The sequence below is a fragment of the Pempheris klunzingeri genome, chromosome 13 (genome assembly GCF_042242105.1).
Source record: "Pempheris klunzingeri isolate RE-2024b chromosome 13, fPemKlu1.hap1, whole genome shotgun sequence".
In the NCBI taxonomy this organism is placed as follows: domain Eukaryota; kingdom Metazoa; phylum Chordata; class Actinopteri; order Acropomatiformes; family Pempheridae; genus Pempheris; species Pempheris klunzingeri.
In genome coordinates, this window is record NC_092024.1 from 22,949,776 (window position 1) to 22,965,789 (window position 16,014).

The 16,014-nt window shown below is 41.4% G+C and overlaps 1 protein-coding gene across 1 annotated transcript in view; it reads left to right on the top strand.

The window, feature by feature from the left end:
- The first annotated feature begins 9,156 nt into the window (after positions 1–9,156).
- brf1a (BRF1 general transcription factor IIIB subunit a) overlaps positions 9,157–16,014 on the top strand; it is a 102,094-nt gene continuing 95,236 nt past the window's right edge. The window contains exons 1-2 of the mRNA XM_070842585.1: positions 9,157–9,340; positions 12,579–12,659. Coding sequence (XP_070698686.1) covers positions 9,157–9,340; positions 12,579–12,659 — 265 coding nt within the window. The remainder of the gene's footprint in view (positions 9,341–12,578; positions 12,660–16,014) is intronic.

Consider the following 16,014-nt stretch of genomic DNA (forward strand, 5'->3'; position numbering starts at 1 on the left):
ACAGACGGTTGATGACCATCTTTGTGATGCTCGTTATCTGAGCTCACACAAACAAAGCCGGACCACATTACTTGCTTCGTAGTACCTCTGTTCAGACCTCTGCTGCCAACACTCGTCCTGCATCACTGCTGTCTTCGTTTTTAAATGAAGACAATGCTGATTTGCATTGAGTGTCTAAAAAGTAGAGTTTGACTGCAGGAGTTTAAAACTGTACTCAAAGTACAGTTGAATCCAGATTTCGAAAACATCCAAAAATTCGCAGTTTGTGTAAAAGCACAAACTTTCTGAGTACTTTCTGAGTACTTTGAGTACTTTCTGATGTAACTTCTTTGTGGTCCTGTGTTGAAGACCATGATCCTGCTCTCCTCTGAAACACTGAACAGAAAACTTTATTTTTTGGGGTTTGACTTTGACTTTGTGGAGAACTGATGAGTTCAGAGGTATGAAAAGAAGCACCGGTGTGTAGAAGGAGCAGTTTGAGCTCTGATGTGTGTTTGGACTTTTTCTGCAGCCCTGAAACTGATCAAGGAATCAATCAATCAAAGTGATCATCAGTGTGTTCCTGTGACTGGACTGAGTTTGTCAGAGTTTGTTCTCCTCATTTGTAGTTTCTTCCAAACAAAGAGGACATTTGGTACCACCTTTGATGTCCTTTAGTGTCCTTTATGAGTATTTATTTTCTGACTGTTCTCTCTCCCTGCTGCAGGCCGGGCAACATGTCTTCCCCAGAGGAGCTGGACTCTGCGGCTGCTGATGGTGATAATTTAAACCAGGATTCGGATCCGTGAGTCAGATCCGTGAACCTTATCACCTCATGCTTTCACATACTCATGTAAGGGATAATGTCCATTATGGGCACCTGGAAGGGTGTCATCCTGCTTATAGCTCGAGATTTGCAACCAAAATCCTCTGTTTTCACAAACTAGAACTCCCTGGTAACGGCTGAGGGTCCGACTAATACCTGGAACAATCATTACCATCCTTTTAGGTTCTTATGCCATGGAAACATTGTTCAGTAAATAGGATGGATCATAGGTGCAAAAGGAGATTGTAGGTCTCGTCACGATGACGACACAGACACAGGTCGGGTCTTTGAAACAGGGATTTAGTGCTCGGACAGACACAGACTTTCTGTGATGCATCCAAACCTCAGTCACTCTGTGAGAACTCTTCAGCTGCTTGTCATCACTTCAGAAGCAGGAACAAAAAACCAGTGGAGTAGCTAATTTCATTTTACTTTATTCCTGTACTGTGTGAAACAAATCAGTGTTACTACATGTGAATCATAACATGTTTATTCAGTGAGCTCAGAGAAACTGTTTCTCTGCCTCGCACACACTCTGTCACACTCTTCACTAGAGAGTCCTTTTCTCCTGCTGTGACCTGCCAAAACATGTCCTGTGAAGAAGATCTGTTAAGGTGGACCAGTTAATCCACTCAGAAGTTGGTGAACAGCCAAGACGAGGCAGGGTCTGACATGAGTGGACAGAACTGTCAGATGTGTGTAATCATTTGTGATGAAGCTACTCTGTTCTTACTGCAGTGGTCCTGGTTCAAAGTTCCTGTTTCTCTCAGGATGCCTTTTTAATAAAGCATTAAAATGGTTAATTATCTTAATTATCTCTTGCTGCAGCAGGATCTAATGCCTCTCTTGTCTACCACCAGAGTCCGTTCCCGAACGCACTCAAAGACTATCGGTCCTGATTTCAACAGAGAACTGCACTCCCCTCCGTGAGTCTTTATCAGCATTGAAATGCAGCTGTACTCTTTAACATTTACACACTCACTCACACGCATCAGATTGATGACAGTGATAATGATCAGAATAAGAAAGTCAAAGTATTATCTACCAAATGTGTTTACAGACCAGTTTACATGCAGACTGGGACATTAAATCCCAGGAATGGTTTTTCCCCTCAACCTTCATCCGTCAGGCCTCCTGTGTTATTAACACAAACTCATCGTTCATTCTTTGCTGCAATCAGACGAAAAACAAGGGCAAATTGCACTCAGCTGCAAAATGTATAATATGTTTAGTGAATTGACCTCAAGACTGAGCAGCAGAATTAGTGCAGAAACAAGGGATATAACAAAATATAGGAATATAAAGATATATGACACATATACACGTGTGTTGCACAGGATGTTGTGAGTGTCGCACAGTAGTAAGAAAACAGAAATGAGTGGTGATGAAGTGCAGGAAGTGTTGTTAAACAGTCTGACAGCAGTGGGGATGAACAACCTCATGATACAAAGCTGTAAGATTAGATAAGTTACATCATGAAGGAGACAAGAAGGCAAAAGTGAGGAGAGAGCAATCACAGCTGATCATTATCAATTAGTGATTAGCTTTTCACTTTGATTTGGCCATAAACTAAAGTGACTTTCACGTCTCCTTCATGATCGGACTGTGTCAGTATGTTTAGATATGCTGCATTAAATTTATTAATAAAATTTGGCCAGAGGAAAAGTAAAATGACCCGTCAGACGCCCTGTTTATGGGGCCTGGAGTCTGAAGCAGAAAGCCTGAGTTCAAACAGACGGTTGATGACCATCTTTGTGATGCTCGTTATCTGAGCTCACACAAACAAAGCCGGACCACATTACTTGCTTCGTAGTACCTCTGTTCAGACCTCTGCTGCCAACACTCGTCCTGCATCACTGCTGTCTTCGTTTTTAAATGAAGACAATGCTGATTTGCATTGAGTGTCTAAAAAGTAGAGTTTGACTGCAGGATTTTAAAACTGTACTCAAAGTACAGTTGAATCCAGATTTCGAAAACATCCAAAAATTCGCAGTTTGTGTAAAAGCACAAACTTTCTGAGTACTTTCTGAGTACTTTGAGTACTTTCTGATGTAACTTCTTTGTGGTCCTGTGTTGAAGACCATGATCCTGCTCTCCTCTGAAACACTGAACAGAAAACTTTATTTTTTGGGGTTTGACTTTGACTTTGTGGAGAACTGATGAGTTCAGAGGTGTGAAAAGAAGCACCGGTGTGCAGAAGGAGCAGTTTGAGCTCTGATGTGTGTTTGGACTTTTTCTGCAGCCCTGTAAGGGATAATGTCCGACGTGGTGTCCATTTTTCACAAACTAGAACTCCCTGGTAACACCTGAGGGTCTGACTAATACCTGGAACAATCATTACCATCCTTTTAGGTTCTTATGCCATGGAAACATTGTTCAGTAAATAGGATGGATCATAGGTGCAAAAGGAGATTGTAGGTCTCGTCACGATGATGACACAGACACAGGTCGGGTCTTTGAAACAGGGATTTAGTGCTCGGACAGACACAGACTTTCTGTGATGCATCCAAACCTCAGTCACTCTGTGAGAACTCTTCAGCTGCTTGTCATCACTTCAGAAGCAGGAACAAAAAACCAGTGGAGTAGCTAAGTTCATTTTACTTTATTCCTGTACTGTGTGAAACAAATCAGTGTTACCACATGTGAATCATAACATGTTTATTCAGTGAGCTCAGAGCTCTCTTTGGCTCAGCTCTCGTCCAGGAAGCAAAGCTTTTTGTTTGAGCTTTTAATGAGAACCTTCATGCTGATGAAGCAGTGTCAGAACTGTGCTCCTCACTTGCTGCAGTTCAGAGGACGATAACGATTCGATCCACCTTCCAGACCGTCTGTGAGTTGAAACTGTTTCTCTGCCTCGCACACACTCTGTCACACTCTTCACTAGAGAGTCCTTTTCTCCTGCTGTGACCTGCCAAAACATGTCCTGTGAAGAAGATCTGTTAAGGTGGACCAGTTAATCCACTCAGAAGTTGGTGAACAGCCAAGACGAGGCAGGGTCTGACATGAGTGGACAGAACTGTCAGATGTGTGTAATCATTTGTGATGAAGCTACTCTGTTCTTACTGCAGTGGTCCTGGTTCAAAGTTCCTGTTTCTCTCAGGATGCCTTTTTAATAAAGCATTAAAATGGTTAATTATCTTAATTATCTCTTGCTGCAGCAGGATCTAATGCCTCTCTTGTCTACCACCAGAGTCCGTTCCAGAACGCACTCAAAGAGTTTCAGTCTTGATTTCGACGGAGAATAGCACTCCCCTCTGTAAGTCTTTATCAGCATTGAAATGCAGCTGTACTCTTTAACATTTACACACTCACTCACACGCATCAGATTGATGACAGTGATAATGATCAGAATAAGAAAGTCAAAGTATTATCTACCAAATGTGTTTCCAGACCAGTTTACATGCAGACTGGGACATTAAATCCCAGGAATGGTTTTTCCCCTCAACCTTCATCCGTCAGGCCTCCTGTGTTATTAACACAAACTCATCGTTCATTCTTTGCTGCAATCAGACGAAAAACAAGGGCAAATTGCACTCAGCTGCAAAATGTATAATATGTTTAGTGAATTGACCTCAAGACTGAGCAGCAGAATTAGTGCAGAAACAAGGGATATAACAAAATATAGGAATATAAAGATATATGACACATATACACGTGTGTTGCACAGGATGTTGTGAGTGTCGCACAGTAGTAAGAAAACAGAAATGAGTGGTGATGAAGTGCAGGAAGTGTTGTTAAACAGTCTGACAGCAGTGGGGATGAACAACCTCATGATACAAAGCTGTAAGATTAGATAAGTTACATCATGAAGGAGACAAGAAGGCAAAAGTGAGGAGAGAGTAACTTCCAGATAAGAGAACTGGGATGTTCTTACTAATCACTGACTGGTTCAGATCTCTGTTGATGATGATGAATGATGTCATTGTCTGGAGCTGTTATATGGGACTGATATTATCTATTTAGAGATGATAATGAAAGGTTTCTCTCTGTGTTTCATTAAATGTATATTATCTTGATATAAAATGACATATGCCTCCATATTGAACACCCCCACGTACCTGCTGTGTGCAGTTTGAACAGTGTCCTGTGTTTCTTTCAAGGACAAGACGAGTCTCCCTGCCAGTCCTACCCGTCCAAAGCGGCGCTTTCTGCAACTGATTTCTTCTTTTCCCTGATGATGATCCCTGAGCGATCACCAGCAGAGGGAGGACATCACACAGCGTAAATCAGAGAGTCACCGAACAAAGTCATGCAGCATCGCGCTAGCAAAAAATCTGTAATATTGCACACAGTGATAAATGTTCTTACACCACAGCTCCAGACCTCTGCGGGTCAGGTTTTCATGTTTGTTCCTGGATAGCTGCAGGACCTAATGATTAGTGATTAGCTTTTCACTTTGATTTGGCCAAAACCTAATGTGACTTTCACGTCTCCTTCATGATCGGACTGTGTCAGTATGTTTAGATATGCTGCATTAAATTTATTAATAAAATTTGGCCAGAGGAAAAGTAAAATGACCCGTCAGACGCCCTGTTTATGGGGCCTGGAGTCTGAAGCAGAAAGCCTGAGTTCAAACAGACGGTTGATGACCATCTTTGTGATGCTCGTTATCTGAGCTCACACAAACAAAGCCGGACCACATTACTTGCTTCGTAGTACCTCTGTTCAGACCTCTGCTGCCAACACTCGTCCTGCATCACTGCTGTCTTCGTTTTTAAATGAAGACAATGCTGATTTGCATATGAGTTGTGTTTAGTACAGACAAAGATGCTTTAAAGTTATTATGTCTTATTAAAACCAAACTCTCTTACTTGTCTGCGTCGTAGTATTTTCTGTGCGAAGGCTCATTCAGTCAAATATTCCATCACTGGGAGTTTTGCAGGTTCTGCACACAGACCTCTGTGTCTTTGCATCCAAAGTGAGGTGGTTTGCATGAAGCTGGTCATGTTTGGCTCAACCCTCAGAGCTTTATGTGTCTCTGACTGTCAGGAGCCACAACCATTAGGAGTGCTAAAGGAAAAGGGCTCCTCTGGTGGGTCGGGACACATTAAGGAAAGGCTCATTCATTTGTGTCGCACCTTTCAGACACAAGGCAGCTCAAAGAGCTTCACAGGGACGTAAAACACAATAAAAACAAGACACAGAAACATTAAATTGCATGTAAGCACAAGAAAAGAAACAGTTAAAGCCAAAGAGAAGGTGCATTAAAAGACAATAAAAGCATGTAGATAAACAGCTACAAATTACAGGAAGTTCTGTCGCTCTAATATTGTAAAGCTGCAGTAAACACCGATGTTTTAAGGCCTGATTTAAATGTTCTGACAGTTTTAGCAGAGCTCAGGTGTTCAGGAAGCTTCTTCCACAGGTGAGGAGCATAGAAACTAAAAGCTGCTTCACCTGGTTTGGTTCTGACTGTGGGAACATAAATGGTGGTAAGAGGCTGATTTGATGATTTAAGTCTGAGTCTGAGATCTGAAACAGTTATTTCAGTTTTATCTGTGTTTATTTGTTGGAAACCAAACTATTTAAGGAGCTTTTGATTTATTTCTAAAGAAAAGTGCAGGATGTGTCAGTGCAAAGAGCCAGTGCTGCCCTCTAGTGGGCAGGTGTTTTACCTGCACATCACATATTTACATCTGCAGCCTCGTGTTTCAGATATTGTTTCTATTTCTATATATATTTTATCTTATCTGATTAAAGATGTTCCCTGATTTTGTCAACTTTAATTCTTTATGTGTCATTTCAGTGAACTGACTGAAGAGAATCTGATTAAAAACAATCTTTTCTTCTTTAGCAGAGTTTTATTGTTGTCATCACTCAATCAGAGGCCACCGAGGCATTTTATTGATCTCTAAAACTTAAAGACAAGGAACAGGACAGTGATTAAGGAACGTTGTAGATATAATGATGGGATGTTGGCACAAAGGGGATTAAAGAAAAAAAAAAACTAAAAATGTGCTGTAAAAATGCACCAAAAGAGGCTCTGGGTTGTGAGATTGTGTTTAAATAAATGAAAGAAGTATTTAAATGTCTTCCTCTGTCTTATCAGGTTGCTGGACACAGAGGTGGGAGAGGTAGTCTGATGTTTTCCTTCAGTAAACACTCTAATACCACAGTGTAAAAATACTGGGTTACAAGTAAAAGTCCTTTTTTAAGTAAGAAGATTTGCACCAAAATGAGCTTAAAGCACCAAATGTAAAACTACTCATTATGCAGAATGGCTAATGTCACAAAGATATATTCTATCATTGGATTATTGATTATTAAAGCTGGTGGTGGAGCTTATTCTAATTCCTTCATAGCTGCTGACTGCTGTAGTTTATATTATATATATCTACATATGTGTGTTTATAGGCTATTTCAAAGTGGAACAAATGAAAGAAAATATGAGAAAATGAAGAAAAAGACTTATTATGGTTTATTAAAATGAATTTGATTATATTTTATTGTGTTTTTTTAATATAGATTAATGATAGTATCCATTAAACTTACCTGTCCATTTAAAGGCAGCGACCTAAGAAGTGCCATTACATAAGTGGGGGATTACACACTTTCTTTATGCTAGCATTTTTCAAGCAGAGCTGATATAAATCTTAAAACCTTTAAGCATGACATATGCAAGATAATTCAGGATTAAATTATTTTTTAAAAAGGCTAAATTCGATCCGTTTTATTTAAAATAAAAGACGTGCTGACAGCGCGCCACCCCTCCGGGCCGAGTTGGTCTCGTCCGTGTCTCCCAGCATCAGACGCACATGTCGGGTGTGTTGTGTTGAGGATTGCAGCGATATTACAGCAGAAATCGGACCTCTGCGGGCGGACACGTCTCTGCCTGCTGTCCCCGGAGCCCAGCGACCATCCTGCGAGCCCCACGGCCACTGGGAGACACTTTAAACCCGCAGTTATTGGAGGAAATCAGTAAAAAAAAAAAAAAAAAAAAAGAGGCTGACACGCGTCCCGGCGGCTACTGAGCGACTCCACCGGTCTGAAGGTACACACACACACACACACACACACACACACACACACACACACACACACACACACACACACACACACACACACACACACACACACTCTGACAGCATGTGTGTGTGAGTGTGAACACGTGTGCGGCCGCCTCGCTGGATAAACACTCCTCTTGTGATGAGTGTGTGTGTGTTGAAGTGTGTGTGTGCTAGCAGCAGCAGCAACAGCAACAGCTAGCTCTGCTCTCTGCCTCCAGCCCACACACACACACACACACACACACACACACACACACACATTCAACTGACACCAGGAGACACACGAGGCGAGCCTTGGCTTTGGCAACTAAAGGAAGTCTCCATTTTGGGCTGCAAAGGGAGAAAACGCTGAGCTAGCTGCCGTGCCGTGCCGTGCCGTGCCGTGCTGTGCTGTGCTGTGCAGTGCCACGTTGCTAACCGGCTAATGGGAGCAGAGCAGCTCTGCACAATCACTGCTGCAGCCAGAGACCTGAAACCAGTGAGGGGAAACACTCTGCTGCAGGTAGAAGTCATGCAGTCACCTGTTCCTCATGGAACAGTGTGCAGGTTTAGTGAGGAAAATGTGCTTAAAGTATTAAAAGTAAAGGAGTTTAAATGGGAAATGTGTCCTCAGTGACTGCTGTGGTCTCCTGTGTTCTATCATTGGGCTATTATTCCTCATGCACTCTTCTAAAAGCAGGATTTAGTATTGGAGATGTACTGTTTTATATTGGACCGCAGATAAATATGTTCATTTTGTATTAATCTGCTGATTAATATATAATAGATAGACATAAATACTTTATTCTGGTGTTACAGTCGTATAGGAGCGACCACCACCATGGATACAAACATAAGCCAAATAAAAATGTATGCAGGTAAATAAATACAGACCTATAAACAGGACCAAGTGTAATGTGCAGATTAAAACATGCAAGCTGGCTAAAAACTGTAGTGCAAGTTTAGAAGTACAGAAGTAAGATGTGAGTGCTGAGAGCTCTCTGCAGCCACAGGTGAGTGATCAAACAGGGTTATGGATGTGTATGACTCTCCAGCAGTGGCACTAACGCACCAGTTGGAGGACGAATACAAAGAAGTTTCAGACAAATCAGACTTTATTATTTAGCACAAGTAAAAGGAAGGAAGCGTGAATCCTCTCTTGGAAACGGACGGTCGAGGAGACGCACTAAACCCTACGTACTGCACCTTTTCTCGAGCGGATTCGAACCTGGAACCTTCTGCTGTGATAAAATAAGAACAGAAATACAGTTAAAGCTTCAAGTTTCCCCAGAATTGTGTGAAATGCTGAAAATAACCCTCCTGTCGTCGCTTCCCATCAGGCTTTGCGGCTCGCCGGGCGGCACCATGAGCTCCAAGGCGTGTAGGAACTGCGGCAGCTCGGACATCGATGTGGACCCGGCTCGCGGCGACGCCGTCTGCATGGGCTGCGGCTCGGTGCTGGAGGACAACATCATCGTGTCCGAGGTGGAGTTCGTGGAGTCGGGGGGCGGCGGGTCGCTGGCGGTCGGACAGTTCGTCTCGGCAGAAGGTGAGAAAGATGAAAGGACAGAGAAGGTGTCAGAGACTTTATTCACTCTATTGTAAATGTTTGTCTTACATGTCAGGAAAGGATCGTGATGCTCTTGTGTACGGTGGCCTGCAGGGACAAAGTCCAAGAGCAGGAGAGATAAATTCATGTGCTGAAACGTGACCTGCTTTAATGATTTATTGATCGTCTGGTTGACGGATTTGACTGGAATTAGTTTCTTTTGGGATTCAGTGAGACGCTGCCGCTGTTAGGACTGAATTCATGTGTTTTTATTTGATTTGAAAATGATTAAATAGTTTATTTAAACGGCCACTGATGCACAGTAACTTATAGTTTAAACACACTGTGAGTCATTTCTGCCGCTCCAATCAAAACAACAACAAAAGATGTAGTTTGTTGATGTGGTGAAGTAGCGCGGGATCATGGGAGCATCTATCTGACTTATTTTCCACTATTACTATTATTATTATTATTATTAATATAGTCAAACAGTATGCACTCCTCACTAAAAGTTAGGGATGTTCGGCTTTCAGGTGACATTTCAGGATGAACCTAAAATACATTCTAACCTTTCCAGGTGAACTTAATGTGACCTTCTCTAAACCTTTGAATGCACATGTCCAACTGTTCAGTGTCTCAGTACTTTCTGCACCAGCTGCTGTTCTCTAACAAGAAGCTTAACAGCAACATTCACAACAGGTTTGATCCATGAATCCACCAATACATTTCCTGCTTCAGTTAGAATTGGTATTTAAACAGTCCTCCTCATCCTGCTGTTCACATTCTGACATCATGAGACCAAGACGACACCTAACAGTTGATCAGCAGCACCTCAACACTGGAGGCTTCAAACAGGAAGTCCTCAGACGGAGGTGTTCACTGAGCTTAGAGGGTCACAGAGTGTCATCAGGAGGTTGGAACAGTGATACAGAGACTGGAAGAGTCACAGAAAGGAGAGGAGTGGACGTCCTTTGGCCACGTCCCAATTTATTGAGACACTGAACATGTTTTGTTGTGGTATACCTACCACTGTTGGTAGATTTTCTTTAAATACATTGTTTAAGATGAATAAAATCACCAGTGCATGCTTCTACTTAAATGTCCTACTTTCATGATATAATATCACTGTAGCATTCACTTTTTACATTTTCCATAAATTTCACCTGAAAGTTGAATTGACTTTTAGTGAGTAGTGTATATGCAGTTCGTGCGGCTGCACGGGGGGAAGAGATGCTGCCTGAAACAAAAGGAATATTAGTAGAATATTTATTTCCATTAGTCTTTTTTTCAGAATAAGAAATAAATAAATATTATGTCCTAACCCCGAAGGACACACGACTCCACTGACAGACGACCAATTGACGCCTTTGCATGAATAAAATAAAATTCTCGTGGTTTGAACGTTGTAAAATAATAATCAGGTAAAATGTAAAGAACATAAAGTAGGTCGAGTGTTTTTAGACACGTTGATACAGAAATGTTGCGTATTATGCCTTTTTTTTTTTTTATATAAAGCCATGTGCTAGAAACTTGAGGCCCCTAAACTCACAAAAGTCTCAACTCAAGGTCCACTTACTAGTTGGCTGTGGGACTTTCAACCATAACAACTTTTAAAACTTCTCTTCTTTGTTTTACGTCGTAAAAGTGAACATTTATAGTCTCCTGACATCGTGAGCGTAGATGAGGACGGTAAAAATTAAACTACACACGAACACAGATGTCGTCTAACTGTGATGAATGTAATGATTCTGATATTTGAATCGAAGCAGCGTAAGAACACAGAAGATGCTTGTAAATGATAAATTCTGCTTTGTAACTTCTCGTCTGCTTCAGTGTCGCATAAACTAAACTGTTAAATTAGACTATTGGTTCAGTTTAGTGTCGCTGTTCTAACTCTTAAATTAGAAATCCACCTTTTTTTTTGATGACCTGAAGACAGACAGGAGCTCCTGCTGCTGTGTTTAAAGAAAGAAACGCTCGTGTGGTTTTTAAGTTATTTAAGGAAACAAAAACCATCAGGACACTGAGCTTGGTGTTCAGAGACATAACGCTGCTGTGTGTGTGTGTGTGTTATTGTGTGTGTGTGTGTGTTATTGTGTGTGTGTGTCCACAGCTGCTTATCTGTGTGTAACTTTGACCTTCAGTCTGCAGGAAACTTTGCTCTCTTGAATCTGCACCAGATTTACTGTGTTACACTTGTAATTCCTGTGTGTGTCCACTGGAGGGCGCTGTCTGATTACACACACACACACACACACACACACACCTTGTTCACACACCTGTTCAGGTTTGTTTGAGTTATAAAGACAACAAAAAAAGCATCACTTAATCACATGTTGCTCAAACAGTTCGTTAGTTGGCTGTTGACTAATTGATTGATTGATTGATTGTAAAAAAAAAAAAAGTTTTTCTTTTGGTTTTCTGTCTTAATAAAAAGGAAAAACAGGAAAATCCTTATTTGTGAAACTGGAACCATTTGAACACCATTTGTGTTGATTAATTTTCTGTTTATTGACTCATTGATCAATCAGCTACACGCTTCAGCTGTTCTTCTATAAACTGTTGGGGAGTTCATTTTATAACAAAACACCAGATTTTATAAACTTTGTACGATTTGTGCAAAACTCTTAACTTGTAAAGTTGCTAAATCTGTCATGAACGAAGTGATTCTAGAAATGCAGAAGCAGAAAGTTGCATGAAATGGACCTTTTTTAAAAGTAAATATACTCATATTTCACTGTGCTTTTATATTCCAACCCTGTCATTATAGAGCTGTTTCTAATTAACCTGCAGATTATTTCATCCATTCACTGTTTCTCATCTTTTTCCCAGAAGGTTTTTGTCCAACAAACACTCAGTTTACTGTAACATAAGATAAGAACTAATGACCTGGAGCTGTCAGACGTTTACCTGAAAATTGCCGTAAAATAACCAAGCAACTGTTTTGATAATTAATTAAACTGTTTTATTTGTTGTTTGACGTTCAAGTTAATTCACATTTTCAATTCAGAATTAGTTCTGAATGAAGAGAGAACTTGGTTTCTGTCTTAAAATCAACAATAGACGGTGGGGGGCAGTTTTTAAAGGCTCATCAGGAAGAAAAAATATTACATGGTGTCTATAAAAGATGTTTATACCTTTATGTCCCACTCAGGAAAAGTTATTTTGTGTTATATAAAGTTTTCTATTTGTGTTTCTCCCCCTCCTGATAAGAGTCTGTCTGGTTTTTATTCCTCAGCTGGAGGCATCAACCCCTCCTTCGGGGACGGACACCTTTCAGGTGTGGGGAGGGAGTCCAGGATTCAGACGCTGCAGAGAGGTGAGTGACCAGCAGGGGGCGCCGCAGACCTTCAGTAAAACCTGCGCCGGCTTCACACTCTCTGTTTGTTCCTCCTCTCGCTGCCTGGAACTCTGATTTCTCTCTGTTTGCATGAGTGGACGTCAGGAAATGTGGACGTTTGTTTGTCATAAGACAGAAGTTGAAGCATCTGGATGATTCGCACGCGTTTAATGTGCAGTTTTTGCTCACAGATGCTTTTCTTAAACACAGATGAGGTAAAAAAATCCCCTTTTTGAGTGAACATTTAAAGCAGAAGAGGAGATAAAGATGGAGCCTTGATGATATGATGTTCATGAGCAGAACTTTTTCAGCCTTTGGTGTATGTTTGTTGCAGCTGGTTGGTGTTTTTAACTCTAATTTTCAGAACAGATTTACCTTGAATCTCTTTATCCTGTTTGTTCAGACAGTAAATGCTCCTTTTTAACCTTTTATGAACAGCAGCAGTCTTTTTTTTATTTTTTTTTTATTGTGTGAACTTTGATGTTAAAGCCAAACAGCTCATTTATTTATTCTTTCACCTAAAGCCTGTCAGAAACACTTATTTCTTTTCTGTGGCTGCGTTCCCATCACCCATTCTTTGGGTTATTGTGCTTCATACTGTTGGTCCAGAACTAGTTTTTAAATTTAATTCTTATCTTTTAAAGTTTTTCTAATGTGCTACCTGATCTAAACTCCCTTTTGCCTAATTAAAGACAATACACGTGTCTTAACTAAGAAGAGGAGCCGTGTTTCTAGTTGTTTTAGGAGGTTATTACATTTATTTTCAGCTCCAAGATAAAACGTCAATGAAATGATCTTTTTTTGTTTTTAAAATTTAAAACCCAGCAGAGGAGGAGGTGGTGGTGTGTTTTTATCACTTCAGAGTCTCTCGGTGGATTTTGGCAGCTGTACTTTACGACTCCAGAGAGGTTTTAGTGAACAAATCCCCCCGTCGTTAGTTTCTGATTTCTGTGCCTGTGATAAGCCGCTGACGGCTGATAACATCCACCCTGTCGACGTATCTGTCAGCCTCTAAATCGACCCATTCCTCATCTCCTCTGGGGCCCCCGGAGGGCCCCTGACGGTCCTTGTGGGTGTCCGCCGGACCTCCCGCGGTTACACGCACCCGTCAGCGTGCGGGTACAACGAGGAGCTACTGGTTACCGTGGTGACAACCGTCTGTCTGCTCCGCCGATGATGTTTGAGCGACGGCGCTGCAGAGTCACAGAGCTGTCAGACCGCAGCAGACACTGAGTAATGCCTGAGTGTGTGGGTGTGTGTGTGTGGGGATAGGGGATTATCTTACTCACTGTGTGTGTGTGTGTGTGTGTGTGTGTGTGTGTGTGTGAGGAGCGGGGAATACTGCCTGCATGAGGAGCAAAGTTTTGTAATTCTCTGTGTGGAGGATTTAAGATATTTCTGCCTCGCTGTTTGGTTCTCTGTGTGTATGAATAAAGTTCACAGCGATGTCACACGCTGCTTAAACGAAGAGTTTGAGGGAAAATACACCTTCGAGTTGAGAATGAGATGAAGAGGAGGAAGCAGTTAGCTTAGCTTAGCATAAAGACAGGAAGCAGGAATCAGAATTCCTTTAATAATCCCCAGGGGGAAATTGCTTTTTGTTACACACAGCTCCAAAAGAATAAGAATAAACTTCAAACACAAAAGTAATAATAATGATAATACTACTACTAATAATATATAACAACATGTACATTCAGACGTTTAACCTGCTGTTTTCCTGCTATGATGAGTCAGAATGTCTGCTGTGAACAAGGCCTATAAACCTGTTCTATCAATCTGTGTACATTTTATTTTTTGTTAAGTGCCGGAGACATATTGACCAAAAGATAAACAAACCGAGGCTAACAGTTTCCCCCTGTTTCCAGTCTTTGTGCTAAGCTAAGCTAACGGGCTGCTGGTTAAATCATTTAACCGACTTTTTTACTTTCTAACTATTCCTTTAAGTGTGTGCTGGAGTGTGTGTTGGTTAAAGATGTGTGTACGTGTGGTCTGTGGGGAGATTTATGGCCGCCTGTGAGTCTGCAGGCGTCTCTGAGAGAGGAACACCTCTTCTTTCTTTCTTTCTGTCCTCCAGAAACTTTCCCCAGCGGCCGTCTGCGCCTCCTCCGTCTCACCGCCGACTGATTCATATCTGGGTGCACAAACCTGCCTCCTCCTCTGTGTGTGTGTGTGTGTTGGGCCATAACGTCTCACTGGTGCCTCGTGTGTGTGGGTCCACAGTGTGCTGCAGTGTAGGCGTGATGACTGGAATATAAATGTAGCTTTAAAAGCAGCTCCAGGCAAAATTTATGTGTGAAAACACACTTTGTCTGAACAGCGTGAATCACAAACTGGAGCTGCAGTAAAAACTGATTCCCATAAATCTGGACACAGAGCTGGAAGGTGTGTGAATATATAGATAACCAGGATATGAGGCAAGATATCATCTGTGACTGTAGTTATTTTAATTTTGACCATAAATAAAATGACTTTATTGTGTAAATTATCAGCAGCTTCTTCTCCTTCAGCTCACAGTTCTGGTTAATCGTCAGTCTATTAAATGTCAAATTGTGAAAAATGGTCTTGTTTTGTCTGGACCAATCTGCTTTCACAGTTCTGCTGGTTGTTTTTGATGCAGTGTCCACTGGGAGGTGTTTTTATTGAACTATTGCTTTAAGTCAGAGGATTCTGCAGTTTATTATTGTCAGGTTTCTGATTTGGGAACAAAGTCCTCAAAAATAGAAAGAATCTGAACTCAAGGTCCACTTACAAGATTTCTCTTGATCTTCCAGCCTGCACAAGTCGATGCTGCTGCTTTCTATCCATCTTCTCTGTCCAAGGTCGAGATAAAACTGAACTCTTCTCTGATAAACAAAATAAACGACCTGCTGTTTTTGGGTTAAATTGGGCTGCGTGTCGATAACAGGCTCATGTCCAACCAGACCATAATTTACCTGTCTTCTGATCCAGGTGTTATGTAGGCGCCGTATAAACGGCTCCCCAGATAGTTTCATCAGATCCTGCCGAGGTGTAAAAGCCGCTCCGCTTCAGGGTGTCCCACTTTTTGCTCATGTGGATGTTATGAGACGTTATTCATTTATTTAGAGGCTCCTTTTTAAGGGGAGTGACATGAAGAGTCATGTAAAGGACATGAAACTAAGTTTTTCTCTCCTTAAAGCTGTGAAGAAGGGCCCTAATTACAGCTGAGTGTCTGCCCTACTTATCATCCGCGGCTCAAACTTGGTGGAAATTAGGGTAGCAATTAAGTTTTTTATCTTCACAGTAGGTGGCGAGAAGCCAGAACGCAATGACCAAAACAACAGATCGTTTTAATGGTCTCAAATCTAATGAG